At 45.4% G+C, this 21,269-nt stretch overlaps 1 protein-coding gene across 1 annotated transcript in view; it reads left to right on the top strand.

Moving 5' to 3' along the window:
* LOC118781655 (pleckstrin homology domain-containing family A member 7-like) overlaps positions 1-21,269 on the top strand; it is a 100,634-nt gene that overhangs the window by 77,586 nt on the left and 1,779 nt on the right. The window contains exons 9-26 of the mRNA XM_036534663.1: positions 729-904; positions 4,375-4,863; positions 5,738-6,278; positions 8,003-8,086; positions 8,501-8,623; positions 10,051-10,104; positions 11,946-12,014; positions 13,032-13,112; positions 13,343-13,492; positions 14,227-14,328; positions 14,440-14,551; positions 14,754-14,959; positions 15,130-15,321; positions 15,416-15,533; positions 15,971-16,062; positions 16,600-16,815; positions 20,337-20,519; positions 20,777-20,910. Of these exons, the coding sequence (XP_036390556.1) occupies positions 729-904; positions 4,375-4,863; positions 5,738-6,278; positions 8,003-8,086; positions 8,501-8,623; positions 10,051-10,104; positions 11,946-12,014; positions 13,032-13,112; positions 13,343-13,492; positions 14,227-14,328; positions 14,440-14,551; positions 14,754-14,959; positions 15,130-15,321; positions 15,416-15,533; positions 15,971-16,062; positions 16,600-16,815; positions 20,337-20,519; positions 20,777-20,910 (3,122 nt within the window). The remainder of the gene's footprint in view (positions 1-728; positions 905-4,374; positions 4,864-5,737; positions 6,279-8,002; positions 8,087-8,500; positions 8,624-10,050; positions 10,105-11,945; positions 12,015-13,031; positions 13,113-13,342; positions 13,493-14,226; positions 14,329-14,439; positions 14,552-14,753; positions 14,960-15,129; positions 15,322-15,415; positions 15,534-15,970; positions 16,063-16,599; positions 16,816-20,336; positions 20,520-20,776; positions 20,911-21,269) is intronic.

Below are 21,269 nucleotides of genomic sequence, written 5' to 3'. Positions count from 1 at the left end.
GTGTGTGTGTGTGTGTGTGTGTGTGAGTGAGAGAGAGTGTGTGTGTGTGAGAGTGTGTGTGTGTGTGTGTGTGTGTGTGTGTGTGTGTGAGAGTGTGTGTGTGTGTGTGTGTGTGTGTGTGTGTGTGTGTGTGTGCGAGAGTGTGTGAGGTATACAGTAATACTCATAAGCTGTATTCTTTGTTGAATGTCTTTTGCAGAAAATGGGTTTTGAATTAGTAATGAAACAAAAATGAAGAATATCACTAGGTATTTGTAATACACTAGGGTTGAGCATTATGGAATCAGGTATATTTTATCGTGAAGCTAATTGGTGTGAACAAATTTTTTATGAACCAACTTAATGAAGAATTAGGGTTAATTACATTGCATTGATATTCTGCGGGTGTATGCCATTCCATTCAAAAACTTGTGTATCTCTCAAAAATGTGAAAAGATAAAGCAGAGAACTGGCTTGACTAATCTGCAGCAGACCGCATAAGTTTCAGCTGGAGGCGATTGCATGGACTGCTTCATTATTGAGAGGGATATTCATTTGGGTCTTAATTACATCTCCCAGAAGCATGACTCTTGTTAAACCTTTATAGTGACCATGAAGGCTACATTATGGTGCTTTGCAGCTTATATTACAGTGGCTTATTTGGAGCTGTGTCTTCATTAGCAAAGCCACAGCGACATGCTTGGGTGTGCCATACCCCCGGCGCTGACATCTCTGTGTACTCTCCACAGGCCTGCCACACGGGGATGCGCTCCTACATTTACAATAAGAACTCTGTGATTGGCTCGCAGGCCGAGCACAGCGGCATGAGGACCTACTTCTTCAGCGCTGACACGCAGGAGGACATGAACGGCTGGGTGCGCGCCATGAACCAGGCCGCGCTCATGCAGACCCATGGCACCAAGAGGTCAGTGTCCCCACCCTCCATCCGGCTCCCAGGGGTTTGGGCACCATGTCCTGGGCTACAAGGCTGAGATTCAGTCCTCTGCCTTCATGTACGCTGGCCATGTTTGGCCCCTCTCTCTTTTTCCTAATGAACTTTGATTCACGTTCATCTTCTGCTCCAGTTACCTCCGTTTTATTGCAGGCAGTCAAAATGAATCGAGACGTGCATAGAGGTGGAGCTGGTTGAGAGAATGAAGAGAGTGAATCAGACCACAGAGTGGGTGAATCACTGCCTTGGGGAGGAATTACACAAAATTGGAGAATGCACAAACGGGTGAAATGGAAAGCAGGGTTGTGGCAGTCTGCTGAGGGGAATGTCTGAATGTGACATTTCCATGCTGGAATTTCAGTGACCTTTTAAGTTCCTCAGTTTTCACTGATTTCATTGTGTTTTTTAGCGAAGCTGTGTGCACATGTATTTGTGTGAATGTGTGCTTGTGTTATTGTAGATGCATTTGTGTGTGTGTGTGTGTGTGTGTGTGTGTGTGTGTGTGTGTGTGTGTGTGTGTGTGAGTGTGTGCGTGTGTGCGTGTGTGCGTGCGTGCGTGTGCGCGTATATGGATGTGTCCTGCATTGGCATGATGTCACTGAGCAGTGCGTCCCAGTCTGACGTGTGATTTTTGCTGCAGTGTGCGGATCACATGGTGCAGTGGGGGGGACAAACGTTCGCTGACAGAGCGCTCCTCTGCTGCTGCCAGCCTGCCCCCATTGTACCAGCCTGACGTTGCCCACAGCTCCCCTTCCCCCACCCTGGCACAATGGCACAGGGTAAACACAGATGCAGTGTGCTGGCTTCTCTGTTACACAGACAATACAAACAGCCTGGCTAGAGAGAAGAAGAAAAGAGGAGAATTACAGAGAAAATGGAGGTTGTTTTACTGTTAAGAAGTGTATGATATTGATGCAGGTTTAATGTAGCTGATACAAAGTGGAAGGATAGATGATATTGATATAGCTTCAGTGTAGTTCATCCACAGTGATGGGTATTAATAGAGGGTAGAGGGAGAGTACTGATACAGAGTGAGAGAGTAGTTGTTTCACTGGAAAGTGTTGTTTCAGAATTAGAGTGTAGTTGATTCACTCTGGAGGGCGTTGTTAGAGTGAGAGTGTAGTTGTTTCGCTCCACAGCTGCTTTTGGCCAGTCTGCACTCCCAGCAGCCCTGGAACAATGCATCGTTTCTCCCCGTGACGGCGTTCTTAGTGCTCCAGCTGCGTCCTTTCCACTTACAAGTGGAATGACCCGAAGCAGGATGCTCCCAAACTCTGCGTTGTCCCTCTCATCTCCTCCCCTCCAGAGTGTTGGGACCAACTGATACTAAGAGAGCGGGAATAGTGAAGTGAGAGGCGGTCATTGAGCGTACTGTACTTGGCTGGGACGCACTAATTGGGCTGTGCCAGCAGCTGAGCATCGTGGGGACTGCCAGGTCCATGTGTGGGTCTCCGCACCAGTGCGATTGACCTAGGTTCAGTTCAAATAGCAGCAGGGCCTCGTGGGCAGGACTGGGGCAGGGTTGTCTCTGATGGTGCACCATCCTTCACCCAGCAAGCTCCTAACCAGCGGAAACTGAACTTGGGACAGAGGTAAGGAACAGAAAATGACACAGATCAGGTAACTTTGTGTTTCAGTTTGGACTTGAGAAGGATTTTGTCCATTAAGTCTTTGTTTCAGTTTTCTCAGCTTTTTTCCTGTGTGTTTATACTGCATATTTTAACCCCTGTAACTGTTGTTTCACTGGTCATAGCTGCATTGACCTGATTGTAGCTTTTATTGAGAAAAGCTTGTGAATTTCCTTGAGTTTTGTTGTCTCCTGTGTGGAGAGCATTGTTGTGTAGGCTACGCTGTGGTCTGCCTCAGTGCCGCCTCAGCCCTGAGTGTCTGCAGTTTCAGCTGAAGCTCCTGGCAGGGTGAAAGTGGCAGAGGTGGAGGGGGTGTGAAGCAGCCAGAGCCCCGCATGCTGGAGTCATCAGTCATCCTGCAGGGCCTGGGCCAGTGTTGCCAAAGCCACCCCGCTGAGTGGAGCTCCAGATCTGATCTTAATTAAGAGGCCCCATCTAGAGGCGGGCGCTGCGCTGTAGTGCTTCTGCTGGGGGCCGCATCCATCCCTGTACTGTCTACAGGAAGTGCCGCAGTCCCATAGGAAATGCAGCCCGGTTTAAAACAATCACTTTCACTTAATTATGCATGCCAGCTGACTGCAGGCATCCTATGGCCCCTTGTTTCGCTGTGCGTGGGCAGGGGCGATGGCAACTTCTTCTCGCGTCAGTCTTGCACTCCTCGTTGGTATCCGCACATGATACTGCATAGGGCCTGTTGCCTTTGAATTGGATACAGTGAACTGAGTTTTTCTTTCAGGTTCCCTGCCTGTTTAAAATGCCAGAAAATGAGAATGCTACAGCCCTATTGAAATGAGACTAATGAGCTGGGGAGCCCATTATGGTGATGTGTAAATGCGATGGGCTGTCACCTCGGTAATTTCGTTTTTTAACTGGAAGAACGGCAGAGGGGACAGTTTAATTCCAGGGGAAACGTATCTGCTCTGTCACATACATATGGTTTCTGAGGACTCAATGGTTTCGTAATATCAGCACATGTATGAGATTTTCCACAACACTTCTGTACACAGTTTATTAGTGCAGAAATATCTCCAGGCTGGTGGAATGTTTTCGCCTGTCAAAAGAGGGGCAGAAGTCTCAGAAACGCATGTCTGATTTCTACTAAAGCCTCCAATGTAATTTCTAAGGAAACTGTGGAAGTATTGCTCCAGTAAATTGTCTTAAAGTACAGGAAAGGCTCATAAATTTGTGAATGTGAAGAAATGATCAATCTCTGCATCAGGGAAAAAATGCCAATTCTAGAATGAATGGGCTGCCCTGAGCTGTTTGTTGAAGGAGAAATTGCTGTCGTTTTTGATTCACATGCTGTCTGTTCAGCTCTCTACCTCTTTCTGCACTTCCTGGTAATATATGGGAGTGAAATTTGTGAGAATCTCCCTGTTGGCTTGTTTTTTTTTCTTTTCCATTTCAGTCTTCAGTGACGAATGCGGTAATGAGTCATGCCATTTTAGTTCAGTTTCACTTTTACTCAAGTGAAAAATCACATTTGGGAATGCTGCTGGTTTATTGAACAGTCTAGCTACTTATTATTCAGAGCTCAATGCCATTTAAGCCCCGTGTTTCACTGAAATACTATCTCAACCTACTGAATGACCATGTGAGGATTTTATACTGTGAGCAATAGCTGTCTAAAAAAGAGAAAAGCTTTGTTTCAAATGGAATGCTGCTTCATGGACTGAATGCACTTAATGATGTCAGCAGTTCTCAGTCAGAGAGAACAGGACAACTGGTGTTGGATAATTCTGGGTCCCCATATGTTGTGGGATATGATGATTAAAATAGAGTAGCTCTGATGATCATTTACTTACTTTCTTGCAGAGAGTCTGAAAAATCAGAGACGTCTGAAAAGTCAGTAGAGGCGGAGAGCTTGGAACAACAGGCAGTCCTGCAGCCCAATCACGTCAACAGCTGTGGCAAGAGCCCCTCCCAGCCTGAGGACCTGCACCAGCTAGGGAACGAGCCTGTGGCCTTGGAGGGGAGTGAGGAAATCCACACAGAGCCTGCGGATGAGGAGCAGGACGTCTTTCGTAAGGAAACTCCAGACGCCCAGGGTGAGGCCAAGCCACCTTCCGGTGTGGTGGTGGCTGAGGTGGAGGCAGACGCCCTCTCTCCCGACTCGGCTACCCCCTCGCGAGCCCCCTCCGCCCCGCCCACACACAGAAACGGCCTGCCTCCCGAGCAGAACGGAAATCCAGTGTATAGGAGGGACCCCGCACAGCGCAGTGAGGCAGAGAGGCAGGTGCAGAGGAAAAGCGCCCTGGCGCAGGTGGAGCACTGGGTGAAGGTACAGAAGGGGGACTCCAGGAGGTGAGTACTGCGGCAGCGAGAGAGCACGGTCGCTCATGAGGCTGTCACACATGACCACCACCACGCACACATGCACGCTTGCACACACACACGTACACATCCCCCCCCAAAACACACATTCTCACACACACACGCACGTGCACATCACACTTAACACACACATCATGCTCAACACATTTCTCCATAGCTAATGCATAACGCACACATATACAAAGGCAAACATACACATCACATTTCATCATATCCCAGCCACCACACACACCCACACACATAACTCAGCCCATATCTTCATTGTTAGGACTATAGATTACACTCACTTAGGCACCTGTGCAGGGTACAGGTTATGGCACAGGATTCTACACTCTGACCCCATATGGAACATTGCTGGCAGATATTTGAGGAATAATTAAAAATCTGAACGTCTCCTGACAAATAACAGCAAATATAGCACGTGTAGTTATTTATTCAACTTGGCATTTATGATTGTCTCACAATTTTGACCTTAGAATTGGAACTGTTCCCAGACATGGCCAAAAGGTAGATTGTAGTTTCTATTTCCAAACAATACTTTGTGTGTAAGACTTGTAAACAGTTCCCTCTACTGGCAATTGCATGAAAATGTAAAATTCTCCCAATGTCTCTCTTAAATTCAGTCGAACAGTGTATCAGAATTTTTTTATCAGCTGACACAAAAAAAGACATGCACAACACATATAGAGGAACTCTCACCAACACTTTACCATACTATATGCAGTCTTTTAGAACTTTCAGGAGGTTTGAATGATTGATATTTATGATACAGCAAGGCTAGCAGTAAACAGTAAAACTTGAACAGCCTAATGTCCATTTAAAATCATCCCTGTTGTAATTTCAGTCTTCCCTCCTCGGAGCACACCCTCCCTCGGCGGACCCCCCCCTTGCAGCCCAAACTCAGCGCAGTAGAGGCCTACCAGTCGTTGCCAAAGACCTCCCGCCACCCGTCCGGCGGAAGCTCCCCGCCAGCTCCCCGAAACCTGCCCAGCGACTACAAGTATGCTCACGATCGACTCAGCCACTTCCGCATGTCAACAGGCGAGCGCATGGCCACCAAGGAGGGCATGGTGTGGCAGCTGTACGAGTGGCAGCAGAGGCAGCAGTATCGGCATGGCAGCCCCACCGCACCCATCTTCGCTGCTGCAGCTGCAGACTATGCCGACTCGCCTTCCTTCAGGGTCACGCTGGAGGTGCCCCGCTCGATCTCGGTGCCACCATCACCTTCTGACATCCCCCCGCCTGGACCCCCGCACAAGACCCTGTCCCCACGCAGGCCGCACACACCTGCAGAGCGGGTGACTGTGCGGCCACACGAAGAGAAGCCAGCAGCGGACGTCCCTGCCACCACCTCCCCCCGGCGGATACGCTCCCAGCCCTCCAAGGTAAGGAGCACAGACATGCAGTCATGAGAAAAGCAGGTCTACTGTGTAGCAAGGGAACAGGTCGAAGGTCACCACTGAAGTGGATTAGCAACAGATGTGGATGTGGAGGGGGATCATGGGAGAGCCTGCTGAAGGGAAAGCCCTTCATGGGAAGAGTGGTTTGTGAGAAGCTGTCCCGCTGCACTTTCTCTCGTCCCTGCCTTTGAGATGTGTCTTGGATGGAGTGGGATTCACACGGTCCCCACCCGGTGCCTGCACACCAGGTGGTGCAGTGTGTCAGATCCCCACTGCTGCCCCATCCTGGCCTGCCTTTCCTCATGGCTGAGCACACAGACGGCTGGTTCTCCTGCCAACCCCCTCCGCACAAACACATGAAAAAGGCCCAGTTTTACAGCTCTGCACCACCCTCGTCATTCACAGTGTTTGGCCAACTACGTAGCCACATATAAGTACACAAAGTGTCAGTATCCCCTCTCTGCATAACTCATCTGTCCAGCACAGTCACTGTCAAACTAATCCTACTAATTACAGTGCTCCCCAAAGAGAAGCCAAACAGCATGCTGGCACACAGACGTCTTACAGAGGGAAGCGTGTTGTTCACAAAAGCGGATTTATGATGAAGGGTCTCGTAAAGGATACAGGGCACAGTCATGACTGAACCCACTGCCTGTTAGTCAGTCTGAACAGCTGGGGTTTATGGCAATTACTTGAGTCTTCAGAGCAACTTTGTTTTGGTGTATGTGGATGCTTTTGAGGGTGGTGATTTGTCTTGTCATGTGTATATTTTATGGTGTACCCTCTGCTCCTCCACGGGATATCATTAAAGAGCGTAGCAGGGGGGGTTGATTGAAGCCGCCACGGGCCACTTAGCACCCTTAAGAACAGCGTCTTTCGCAACTATCAGCAACAGCCCATATCCTCTGATCTCACATTTAAATAAAAAACCTATTATACAGCAAAAAAGGGAGCCGTGGGAATAACACTGGGAGGGCTTGTTGTGCTCCTCTCGCTGGTAGCAAACAAATGTTATTTTAAGAAAGCCGGTTTCGTATAATTTATGTGTAACTAATTAAATCTCTTGTTGTTTGCGTCCTTTTAAGGCTCGTCAATAGCCCTACTCTAGTGATTCTGTATGTAAAGAAAAAATGTCCGTTACACACAAAGCCTTGTGGCGATTAAAACTTGAGCTGCACGTCTCTGCTACTGATTTGAATATTAAGAGTTCTGCTATAAATGTATTGATATTCATACTGCATTCACAGTTTAAATTGGACTTTGAAACATTGTCTCCTAACATGGGGACCACACACTGATATGTCCTTTGACATATCAGTGTGTGGTCCCCATGAAACAAAGAATTATTCTTTCAAATGGTGAAACCTAGGTTTAGTGTTTTGTTGGATGTACATAGAATGTACCAATATGCCAAGTGCAAGGGCTAAATAAGTAGGTCATTCTATATCATAGAATGGTATGTTCAAACAAACACTACCTTTAGGATTAACATCAGATATTCATTGATCCATACTTAAGATATAATTGATATGTGTTAAGCTGTAATAGCATGTTTAAGTGTTAATGCCATAAGGAACGCAATAACTCCACAATAACTTTTTATGTATTTCTTTTAATGCTGATAATTTAATATTTGGAATAGCTTAGTATAATAACATGTAAATGAAGCTGTCAGATGAGTGATGTATCCCATTGTGTTTTCTCTACAGACCGCTCATATAGAGAGGCGCTCAATGCCACCCATTGGCTACATCACACACACAGTCAGTGCACCCAGTTTGCATGGTAAAACGGTAAGAAAACTGTCAGTTTTGTCCTTTTCCCACATGTTATAGAGTGGAGTGTAATACTGCAGTAAAACATGATAAAGACGATTTGTCCAAGCAGGATGTACTGTATGTATTTTTGTGCTCAGTGCAAAATGCCTTTGCATGCCCTATAAACTGCAGGATTGAATTGTATGAGGTGTCAATAAAGGAGCCCTCTGGTTATCACTACCGTTCTAATCTGAGGTGCATTTTATGGAGAATGGGGTGGCATCATGAGACAGAAGGCTTGAATTTTAATGAGACCAAGGTGACTGCACTGTCCCAGGCCTGCCCTGGTGGTGCAAAGGGCTCCCACCCTCTGGCTCCAACCCTGTGGGAGGCTGCAGGAAGTGAATGAACACTCCTCTCTCTGCCCCCCTCCTCCCCTCCGGCCTGCAGCCCGAGGAGTTGACCCTGCTCCTCATTCAGCTCAGGAGACACCAGGCCAGGATGGCCAGTGTGCGCAGTGATGCACTAGCCCACCTTCAACAGCACAACGGCCCCTCTGGGGCCCGCCTCCAGGTCAGGGCCCCGTCCCCACCCATAACCCCGCCCCTTTCACTGTAAGCGCATCGTGGGCCTGCCTGCTCAGTACCATCAATATAGACTGTGACTGTGCTGGTGTTGGTCATGCCCCCTTGTAGTTGTCATGGTGTGGTGCTGTGCGCTAGCATGAGATATGCAGTTAGCCTCCATAGCTTATTTCACCTTCAGACCAGCCTGAACTGCAGATTTAGACATGCCACCCTGTGTGTACTCTGTGACTGTCCTGTGCATCTTGCATTTTGCTCTTTGTTAAATAGATTTTTTTGTTTTTGTTTTTTTTTTTGCCCATTATCATTTGCTTCAAACTTGCTGATTTAAGTCTATGACCCCCAACCTGCTGCCTTTATGGATTGCACTTTTGCCAGCATCTCTTAAATGGCTGGTCCATGACAAAAGTTAAACTCTCTCTGCATTATTCTGCATTATTTTTTTTTTGTTTGAATCATGTGTTGGCAGATTCAGAAACAAGAGCAAAGCAAACAATGTTCAGAGACTCTGACTACATAGGCCAATCCCCTTTTCAGTATCTTCTCACCACCTAGTGGTGAGATAGAGGTACTTTTGTTACTTTTGAGAGAGTCATTGGGTCAGTCAAAGAGTCAGTGAAATGTTTCAAGGGATGGTTGAATACAAAAAATATAGTTTTTTTGTATATAATACAGCCACAGCTTGCATCAAGCATGTACTCAGTTTAGGCTCTGAACTAATTAAGACACCTGTCTCAAAAGTGTTGTATGTCAAGTATTCAAATTGATTATACAGACACCAAGGCTAGTCCCTCCCCTTGAAAAGCCTCATGCCTCAACAACACAGTATTCTAAAGCCTGTGGGCCACAGTGGCACTAGGAAGTGTCCTTCGCATTCAGTCACTGACTCAAGCTGTTGTAACGTTAGTGATGACGTTGTTAAAGGGACAGAAAATGGATTGCTTCTTCAGGAAACTGAAAAAGGGAAGATGTGACAGTGTTGTGTTTGCAGTTTCAGTGGAATTATTTTAATCCTGGAATATACCTGGAACCTGTCCTGCTAAAACGAACTTCCAGTGAAAAAATGTTATTCTTTCTCCATAAATTTCTAATGCTGGGTCTTCATCTTTTCTGACAATTATAATTGGTTTGATTTTGCAGGTAAACCAAATCAATTCATTTGATTTTTTTCACAGGTATTTTCTTATCCTTAACCTGGCAGTTGTATGATTGCAGTAAAACAATTCCATAATGATAACAAATAACAAAATGAACATAGTCCACAATCATTCCATGCTCAGCTTGTATGCTTGATCATTCCTCAAGAGTGTGAGTGCTGGTAGTATAGCAGATAATCTGTGAGCATCAGGTAGCACTCTGCTAGCGTTCTTTGCTGCTTGGTTTCATCTGATCTGTCTCTCTACAACCCACCTGAAGGCCGATGATACATACATGCAACTGAAGAAGGACCTGGAGTATCTAGACTTGAAGGTGGGACCTGGCAAACCTGAACTTCAATCCTCCTCCTCTTCCTCTCCTCCTCCTTTTTTGTCTACTCCTTTCGGTCTACTTTGTCTGCCTTTTCTCCTCCTCTTTGCACTAAGATCTGCTTTAGCTCACTGATAATCCCACAGGATTGAATGTTATTCATTAATATTGCTAAACAAGTGGAATTGCTGTGTATTAACATGTTTTAGGTACTATGATGTATTTGAAACCACCTTGCCTGTTAAATTTTTTAGTTTATGTATTAAGTTGATCTTAGATGGGATGTAAGCATAGCGAAAGCATGTTATGATGTTACAAAGTGATTTGACAAAGTCAAAGTTTTCAGGATCAACTCTCAAACTGTAGCACTTTGGGTGTACAGTGTTCGCTGGTGAACTAGATTTACCTCAGCACAGACTGCATGGCTTAATTTTGTGGCCAGTGGCAATGTTGCAGATCAAAGCACAATAGTTTTGATCACTGTGCAAATACCAATGGGCGGGTTTAGTAAGCAATGGTGGTGATGGGAGTTGAAGTTCAGAGCTACAAGTTGTAGAGCATGGTACATGCTCCTATGACCCATCAGGGAAGAACTGCTAGGAGAGCTGTCTGGTGGTTCTTTCCACATAGAACTGCTGCAAAAGCCTACAGAAAATGCCAGCTTCTCCTTTAGGTTTGCAGAGCTGTTCATTTCAGAAATAATGCTGCTTAGTACTGCAGTAGTATGCTTCTATTACAATGTATGTGAAGAGCATAAAGCATTTGAACAGTAAGTAATGTGAAAGGAAAACACCTCATACTTTAAGGAGCATTCTGTTTGTTGTGGGGTTACAAACAGTTTACATACAGTCTGTAACTAGACCTTTTCTATTTCCATCTGAAACAGATCAAAAGTATTGAACCATTGATCCTCTTGGTTCACAATGTGTTACAAACGACCACTCAAGGTTTTCGGTCCAGTCTTAACGTAAGGATTGTGCATACGACGTGTGACCATTCCATTGCTTTCTTGAGAAAACGTGATGCGTTGCCCTCCAGCCCCATAACCGTGTGAGGTGTGCCCGTTTCAGAACAGCGACAGAGCTTTGTGTGGGCACTGGGCCCGCTCTCTGTGCATAACATTGTACTGTTCCAACGTGTGGTCGAGTGGCAGTTTGCTCTGGCTATCATTCTTAGAGTATGCTCCAGTGCATGTGCAAGGCTTTGACATAAATTGTGAACCTTTTTTGTTTTGCTGGTAAATGTTTGATGGTGTAATGCGAACCATAAACACCATTGGGTAGGCCTCCTTGATATATCCCAGTGGAAATGGCTTGTCTGTCTGGGCACCACATTACTAATTGGCCTGCCATGCTCCCTGACTCCTGTGAAATTTCCCTTGGTGTTCTCAGAGTAACAGCTGTAACTGGGAGTATTTTAAGGAGAGGCCATTGCTGTATTTTGTTGTGTTCTTCTTGCAGGGTTCATTTTAAAGCAGTCATCAAAAGTGTTGAGGCCTTTCTAGGAAAATAGCTGCTATGTTGTTATGAGTCTTTCATGCTTTCCCAAAACTGAAAGATGTTCGCATATTAAAAATTCATGCAGCTTCTTAAAATATTTTTTTGTATGTTGTGAATAGTTTTCTCAGTATTATTTTCTTAGTATTCTAAGTTTTTTTTTTGTTTTCACCATGTGAAGATTGTCAGGAAGATTGATTTTTATACATGATCAGATGTAGCTGATTTCAAAAGGGATGTGAGACTATATATTTGCTGTATATTATGATTATACTGTGTGCTTGGTCATTTATTTAGCCAAATACAGAAAGAAACACTTGTGCATTTTTATATGTCGGCACTTTTTAGGTAACAGGACGGGAAACTTTAAAAGACAGATCAGCAAAACCGCTCAGAATTGCCGAAAGTGACGTGGATGTAAGTATGAAATTCTTGCTTACCGTGCTTACCCAATAGATACGCTCACACCCAATAGATACACTCTTGGAGATAAATATCATTTGTTTTTTTCTTTTCACAAAGGGCTTTGCCAAAAGCGAGGATTCAGGTTTTATCTATGGTTACAGTTGTAAACATCAGCCAAAAACCAAACAAGCATAAACAGAGATACTTTAGGGACAGAGAGCATCAGACATTGAACAGAGGATTGAGCGATTGAGAGACAGTTGACGAGGGCTTTTCTTGCCAGCTTTCAATTTAAAGAGAAAAATACATGCAATGGGATTTTATATTTTGAGATCTTAAATTTTTCAGTTTGATTTTGAAAAACTTTGCCTTTTTTGCACGTTATCAGAGGTAAATAAGTTGAGAGCTCTGGCTTTTCATCATTAACATTGTTCCAGTTTAACAATTTATAAGATTGCTGGTTTATTTGTCTGGATGATGAATATTTGATGTCATTAAAACAACAATATTACTGCAGCAAAATAAAAACAACTTAATTATTCATTTAACAGAAGGATAACTCGAGCTGAGAAGAAAAAAGAAAAAACTTGATGTGTGTGAAAGTCTGTAAGCGACACAGTGAGGCGCTGAGGCATTTTTTTCTGTCTTGATCTGGGTTTTGTTTTTAAACAAATTTAACTCCTTTTTTGTTTGGAAAAATAGGAAACATTTCTGTAACATCCAGTGAGAGCGAAGGCCATCAATGCACACTTGAAAACACAGATCTTTAGCATTATTAGATCTTCAAAGCATGTAATTAATTATCTACTACAAAACAGCTGAGGGGTTTCCAAGGAGAAGAAAAGGTGGGATGTTTCATATTTACATAATTACCAGCTAATGAACCACAAGGGGGCGTGATACACAGGTGCTTTTAACTCAAAAGGGAAAACAGTTACCTTATGAATTATTTACAACAGAATATGTTGTCTGAAGTACAAACATATTAATGGGCCAAGCCTGGGCTTTGTGCTTTGTGTCCTGTAACAGGTAAAGCTGAGCAGGTTGTGTGAACAAGACAAGATTCTTCAAGAGCTAGAGACAAGGATGCGCACACTGAAGGAGGACAAGGTACAGACAGTGCATTCCTCTGATACACACTTACACACACTTATACACACTGATAACAGTGGTTATCCTGATGATGTCTCCTCGTCTGCTGACTGCAAATTAAGACGACTCTGGGAGTCATCTGGGGTAAATGTATTAAATGCTAAGAGTGAGGAGTGTTTTGAGGTTGCTGAGGTGCTGTGATGGGCTGTGCTTGTCTGCATGTGACCTGTTCCCCTACCCCCGTCCAGGACAAGCTGGAGTCGGTGCTGGACGTGTCCCACCAGCAGATGGAGCAGTACCGGGACCAGCCGACCCATGCTGAAAAGATCGCCTACCAGCAGAGGCTGCTGCAGGAGGATGTGGTGCACATCCGGGCCGAGCTCTCCCGGGTCTCCACGGTGAGCCCTACCTAACCCTGCTCCAGATGGGTCACCATGCCAGAATTTAACACTTGTCATGCAGTGTTTCAGTGATATTTTGCATTTCTTATTACTCTTCTTCTTCTATTATTATTGTTGTTGTTATTAATATTATTATTATGTAATTTTAAATTTGCCAATATGTCTTATAGTGGGTTACAGTAGGTCTTATGGTGCAACAGACTGTATACAGTTTGGTAAAACTGAAATGAATGTATATGTTTTACATTCAAGGAAAGACCACAGCTACCTCTCAACCCTTGATCGATTGATAGGCTGATAATTGGGGCATCTGGTTCTTAGGGGCTGCATGAAAGCAGTGTTTCTACTGTGACAGTACATGTACAGGCTATACTTGTACCTGTTTCCTTTGTGTCAAACATTAGCTGGTTATTTCATACTAAAATCACCACCTAACACAGACTGTACTCAGATGTGATGTCCAGCCCTGATTTGATGATTAGTGCTTCATTAAGTAAATAACCCAAGTAGTGTATTCCCTTTTTACATGCCACTTCCTGACAACAGGAATATTCACTGTACTAAAACATCTGATGACTCGTTACAGTGAATGACCAACTTTATATAATACTGTAATCCAGACAGGATTGTGTTAGTGTTGTGTGTAGGTTTGAGGTGCAGCTCTCAGTTGGCTATGCATAGCTTTTACAGTGTGACTGAAGAGATGTGTTGTGTTGCATTGTGTCCTGCAGGAGATGGAGAAGGCCTGGGATGAGTATGGCCGACTGGAGATGGATTTGGTCCAGCTGAGAGACGCCTTGCAGGAACAGATGACCAGAAGCATCCTCTCTCAGGTAAGAACAGACCTCACTCACATCTGAAAGCCTAAATTCTCAGATCACCTGTAAGCAACCTGGACATTGTGATGTACTGAGGCTTATCTACTGCCTCTGTTGTCCCTCCAGCAGGACAAAGCTCTGACCAGGAGAGAGCTGTGGAGAATTGAGGATGTGATGGCAGGACTCAGCTCCAGCAAAGCCAACTATGAAATCACCATAGACTCTGTGAAGAACCCAGGTGAGAAGGGGCTTTACCTGTACCTGCACAGGATGTTAGGAGTGTAGGCACGCATAGCAGCACATGTCCTCTTTCTTTAGACACAGGGATGTTGCACTATAGTAGTATATTACAGTGTATACATTGTATAGTGTATATAGTATATAGTATTCACGTGTGTGTGTGTGTGTGTGTGTGTGTGTATGGGCATGTGTATGTCTAGAGAGGAAACTCGTGCCTTCAGTGTCCTTGTCCGTGGTGCCTTCTCTGTTGGCGAGTACGTCTGTTGCAGAGACGAGGCCTGCCCAGCGCAGCCCGCACCTCAGCCCCAGACAGCCAGCCCCAGACAGCCGGCCTTCCCAGCAGCCCCTACAGCAGCCAGCCCAGGCCCTCCAAGTACCCACACACCAGAAGTCTGTGCCAAAGTGGGTGAGTGGGGATAAAATCTCTAGTAAAATTGTCAGTGTAAGAATACCCCAACTGCAGTGGGAAACAAATCAATTCATTGAGAAAAGCTGTTCCCTGGTCTTCTGAGCAGAAATGAGCTTCCATAGTTGTATTGGATTAGCGCGTTGTGGCTATTTGTGTACTGGCTGCAGGAAGAGGATGATGCCCCTCCCAGACCGCCCCTCCCCCAGCTCTACAGTCCTGAAGAGCAACCCCCTGCTGTGCCCCCCCTGCCCAAGGAGGCGTCAGTCATCCGACACACATCTGTGCGGGGCCTGAAGCGCCAGTCAGATGAGAGGAAGCGCGACAGGGAAATCGGCCACAGCATCAACGGCGACTACAGGGTCTGTGCAGTGTGCTGGGCTAAGGCAATCGGAGCCAGATTATGACAGCTCTGTTCAGCAGTGCGCTGACCGAGCCTCTGTTCCTCTGTCCCAGATGGAGCTGCGGTCGTGCCTGAGCGAGCCTGAGTTGTTGGGTCTGGGGAACCGGCCTGGTCAGCTGTATGTGGGGGCCATGGGGCCCGACAGCAGCTACCAGACCTTACCAAGCAGAGGTAAGGGACCACACCCCCAGCATCAACACTGCTTCTTCTTTGTGTCATTTTACTCCACTGGGTAAGCTAAATATTGCATGCTGTGAAGAGATGGCAGCCTGACACAGTGGTAAGGAGCACAGCTCATGGGCCAAAGGTTGCTAGTTCAATTCCCAGGGATGGCACTGCTGTTGTAACCTTGGGAAATGTACTGAACTTGAATTCCCTCTGCAAATATGCAGCAGCATAAATGGATATGTAAAAATTATAAGCTATATATATATGAGTCACTATGGATAAAAAAGACTGTGTGATAAACAAATGTAAAAAAAGACAAAAAGTAAGAATGTAGACAAATTTCAGTATGCAAATTCACTCTGTACACACTGTATCTGCAGTTCATTGCAGCTTGGTGCAAAGTTGGGGCAAATGACTTTCATTTTCTGACTTTAACTCAGGACTGGCTGGCTCAACTTCTGGACTGAACCAGTCCTCAAACATTTCGTCATATGTTACTCTCAGAAGAGGAGTCACTGCTTCTGGCCTGAAGGTATTGCTGTGAACAAATCCAGAGCAACCAAAAGGAGTGCTTGAAGTCTGTTGCAGATGCAGAACAAAGGCAGCAGCACATGCTCATGGTGTGGCCTGTCTGAAACTCACTCCAAACCTTTGGTCATGTGAAGAGCTAACAGAAACTAATATTATGCAGCGCTCAGGACAAAACGCTGAGCCCAAAAACCAGCTCCTCAGCACTTCTGAGTGTGTGAGAATTTGGCATGTTAATGGATTACTGCTTTAATGTTACCATGGGGGTTTAGAACACACCCAGTGGATCTTTTGCCTTTTACGCTGTCTTCAAATGAGAAACACATGAATTAACCAGAGGGACGGTTTTAAACCATCCCTCTCTCCTCTCTTGCTTCTTCTTACTATGGCTGTTCTTTTTTCTTTCTCTTTTTTCCTTCTTCTGTCCCACTTTCCCATTCCTTTCTCTCCTCTGTTCTCTCATTCTCCTCTCTCACCCTTTCTGCACCTCCTTTTCTTCTCCCTCCTTTCGTCCCCGTGGTGCCGCCCCCGGTCCTCTCAGGAAAGACCAAAGAGTGCCTTGGAGCGGCTGTACTCTGGGGAGCCACAGCCACAGAGAGGCCGAATGAGTGCTGAGGAGCAGCTGGAGCGCATGAAGAGGCACCAGAAGGCGCTGGTGCGAGAGCGCAAGAGAACCCTGAGTCAGGGCGAGCGCCACTCCACCTCTTCCCGTGCCTCCTCCTCCACCTCCCGGCCCCTCTCAGCAGACCTGGGCTCAGTACGTTAGAACTGCCAAAAAAAAAAACTAACACCTTCTTCTAGACATAGACCAGAAGACCAGAGCACCTTCCCGAGTTTAAATGACGTAACATATTAATTGAGTTAATGCGTCCGGTGTAATTGGTTACAACAGCACAATGGTTTTTAACACGTTATGGGTAGAACTTAGCTAGCTGGTGCTGCAGGTAAGTGGGCTCGTGAAGTGTGTTAGCTGTAGCGTGAGTGGAGTTGGGTACTGTGTAAATGCAGGGCAAACTGTATGTTATCTCATGTCTTTGAAAGACTCTTGAATGTATTGCAAATAGAAGAGGAAGGGGCTTTCAGCCTTGTTCAACCTTGCTTTTCTTTTCATCACAAGGAAAAAGAAACAAAACAATGTACATTGCTATTTATAAAATCACTGAATGCTATTTTCAAACTGCGTTTGTAGAGCTATATTTTATATAAATTTGATATATAGTGGGAAGTATAATTTGAATTGTGTGATTTACCTCACTCTAACAACCCAAATTGAGCAGGTCGACAGTATGGGAAGGTTCAGAAACAACAAAGATCATTTGTACGTTGACACATTTTTGTATGATGCCCTCACCAGAAAATGTAACAGTCATGATATAGTTGTCATGTTATGAGTTGTCATGAATGGAGTACAGGATAGCCCCATCCATGTGATCCAGATGACACCACTGCTATTGCTGCTTCCTAACTTCCTGTGCTGAAACACATTTTAGCCAGTAAATCAGTGCTCTGTATTAGCACTTGGATACTGGTGTAACAGGAGCAAAGCCTGCCATACCGGTCCATCTCAGATGGGCTTGGCTGGGTGATGGATGTGTGACATGCTTGTTATTCTGAATATAACATGCCCCCACTGTGTCTGTAAGTCATCCTGGCTGCTGTGGGCTGGCAGTGCCAGTGACCTGGAGGGTGATTTGTGCACCTCAGGTGCTCCACTCCACCCTGGCCCTTCTCCTCATACCCATCCCTCTCCTTTTTTTCCCCAGCTCAGAGGAAACATTATCGCAACATGTCCTTAACACTCTGAGGCCTCCTGACAGCACCACATGAGCGTCAGCTGTGCCTCTCCCTGCTGCTGTGGGCCTCCTCACGCAGAGCCCTCATCCCCCCTCACCCTAAACCACGGTGCAGGGTCTCCACTTTCCCAGTTGTTCATCCCACATAGTCACCATTCCCAGCCACTCTAACCCTCTGCCTGTAGTAATCAGAGCAAGCAGTGGTAACCTCTAACCAGATCCCACTCTCACCAGGCCTCATTGTGTTGCTCAGATGTAGTTCTGTGACTGCAGTGCCTTCAGTTTGACTTTTTTATGTGTGTATTCTTAAAGATACCAATACAGGAGAACACAGTGTACTCCCTTTGCTGGCTTCTTCTTGTAGCTGGAGAAAAGCACACCGATTGCCCGGAATAAATGATATGTGTCTGTTCATAATGCACAATCCCTTTTCACACACTTAGTGTCACACTGTTAAAAAACGCACACAACTGTATCTTTGTTTTTTAATCAAGCTCTTTCATACAATTTGCTACATGAGTTCGTACTGTGTTTTCCATTGAGAAACTCTTTTTTTCTGCTTAGCATTTGCCATAATGGAGGTTATATATGAGCACGTTACCCTGTTTCATCTATTTGGCGATGGTCACAGGAAAGTTACCGGAGCAGAGGGGGGAATGGCTTTGTATACAGTGCTATACAGAGGAATGAATTATTTGTGAACTGCCTGTAGCGTCAGCAGAGTCTGTAGTGTTTCACTTCCTGGAACTTGCTACTAATGATCCTGACTGCATACGGTGATTAACAGTTTGAAAAGACAACTAATTTTCCATTACTCTGCAAATTGAATATCAACTGGACAACTCAAAACTTCAGTTTTTTTAATGTAGAGGTTTGCACTTAAGAAATAAATAAAACAATTTGCTAATAAAGAAATGCTGGCCGCCTTCTTCATTGTTGGTGTTTTATGAATATGTATACATGGTGCCCCCTTGTAGTGTGTAGTCGTTTTGTTGTGTAAGCACAATGATGCCTGGGATCATTTGGATATGGATCGTGTTTTCACTCACCTTAGTTTGACCCTGCCTGTTGGAGTAATGCATGCTCACATTTGGGAGACTCCACAGTTCACACTCCAATCACTGTGCCTGGTTTGCCATAAAATGGGGAAGACGTGATTGCTGCATTTGCGTGTATGTGAGTGTGCGTGTGTCTGTGTATGTGTATGTGTGTGTTCTTGTGTGTGTGTCACATGTGTTTGTGGTCTGTGTCTGTCTGCATGTGCATTGATGTGCTTTGTTATGGATGGTTGAGCTAACATGTGCCACATTTGTAATTTAATATACAAATGCTATATATTCTTGACTCTGGAAATGGCATCTGAGGATAAACACATGTACAGGCAATGCATATCTGGGGGTTCTGCAGACTCTCTGTGCTAAGACAGGCTACCCCAGATATTCAGTGCTTATGTGTTCTAGTCCATGGATCTCAGTTGCTTTAAATATACCGAGGACTGTATATTTATACCAGCTCATGCATACGTTCATGTGATTTACACCTGCCTCTCATGTCATATGGGAATGTTGTGTCTGAGATGAATATTTTATACTGTAGCTTGCACAGGGCAAGTTCTTCCTGAGAAAGTATTGTTTTAATTAAAAGTTGTAGTTTTCTAATTAAATAGAACACACAGTAGTAATCTTAACTGTCTGTGCCTAGGATCTGAGACACACACACAAGCACACACACACACACACATCTTCAGGGTTGGCACTTGGGTGCTGTGCCTTTCAGCAGCTGTGATTGTGAGGGCACTACATTGCTTAGTGACTTTGCTCTTCGGTTCATCTCTGTATTTTACATCAGCTTTACATATAAAAAAAATCATAGAGCAGCCTTTTTGTTGGATCTCACTAGCCTTGTAAGAATGAATGTTAGTGGTGGTGACATGACTCTGGGTTGCCTTCAAGTGGACTGTATGTGACACTGCAGGCCACAGTGTTGCCCGGCTCCTATTGACCATAATACTAACCCTGGAGAGAAGAGTGACCAGACTGGACATAGAAGCACAGAAGGCCTCAATGTCAGGAGTGTTTTGTTCCAGCCTGTCACTGCACTGCATGATTTAACCTAGCACTATATTGGCTGAACTGCAGCGTTTTCTGCAGTTCTGAGAGCGGTAGTGATTTTGAACAGAGCTGGGAAACCTGATTGACAGGTCTAGAAGGGTGCTCTCATATCCTGCTTAGAAAGGGACAGAAGCCAAGCCAGTGGCTTCTCAGGCATTCCCACGTAACTCATACCTAGAGGACAGGCCAGATTAGGACCCTTATCTGTATGCTGCTGGAATCCAGCTTTTAGGATCTGACCAATTACATAGAGAGCACAAATTGCAGCTTCCTTCACCACAAGACATTCTCAGAATGTTGCAGCAACATTGTGTCTGAGCAGGCTAAGTGTGGAGGTGGAGTGACCCTGCTGTGTTTCTGTGCCCCCCTGCCAGTGGAGGCGAGAGCAGGCCTTTGATTTGCAGCTGCTGGAGCAAGCGGTGCCCGGAGAGGAGCGGCCCGTCCAGTATGTGGAGACCCCACGGCCCTGGTCTGATGAGTGGCTGACCGCTCAGGCCACGCCTGTGCAGGAGCCAGAACTGGAGCCCCTGGACTATGACCTAGATCTCAGCCGCGAGGTGAACTCAGCATTTTATAACGTCAAGTCTCTTCTTGAAAAGCCCTCCAATGTGGTAGACTGAGAAAGAAATGAGTCCTTTCTCTTATGTTCCTTTTACTTTGGGCCAGTTTACCTGTTCGCTTTGTCAGACTTGAGTCAGCAGAGGCATTTTTAAATGTATGAGAAAAGTGCACTCAAAAACAGAATAAGTGGCATGCTGCACAGTTTCCAGAGTGCTTGGAGCTGATTTGTATGTTCTTGGCTGTGTCCTCACAGCTCTCCCCACCTGAGAAGGTGTCCATCCCAGAGCGCTACGTGGACATAGAGCCAGAGGAGCCACTCAGCCAGGAGGAGAGAGAGGCACGGCAGAGGAAAGCAGAGCAAATAAAGAGCGTGCTGGCTCGGTCCAGGTACTGCCCTGGTCCACTGACAGTGCCATGAGATAGAGACATTCTATACAGACTATGGTCCAAAGCCAAGTAATAAATTGGTTGGTTTTACACACTCTGTCTTACAAACTGAGATTATACAAATATTATGTATGAAACAGGTACTAAGTTTCCTCTGAAGAGTTCAAAGTCACAGAGGCAGCTGGAGAAAGACCTAATTTTGAACTAAAGCGGCAAGCTGGGTCTACTGTCCTCTGTTTAGCTATATACAGGTAGAGCTTTACTGGCAATAAATCTGAGAAAAATCCCAGTGATATTTTCCTCAGCACTGGGGACTCCAGAGACTGACCTTTGTGTGTGCATTTGTGTGTGCGTGTGTG

This window comes from Megalops cyprinoides, chromosome 8, assembly GCF_013368585.1.
Source record: "Megalops cyprinoides isolate fMegCyp1 chromosome 8, fMegCyp1.pri, whole genome shotgun sequence".
Lineage (NCBI taxonomy): Eukaryota > Metazoa > Chordata > Actinopteri > Elopiformes > Megalopidae > Megalops > Megalops cyprinoides.
The sequence above is the reverse complement of the archived record's forward strand: the minus strand, read 5'-3'. Positions and strand labels throughout refer to the sequence as shown.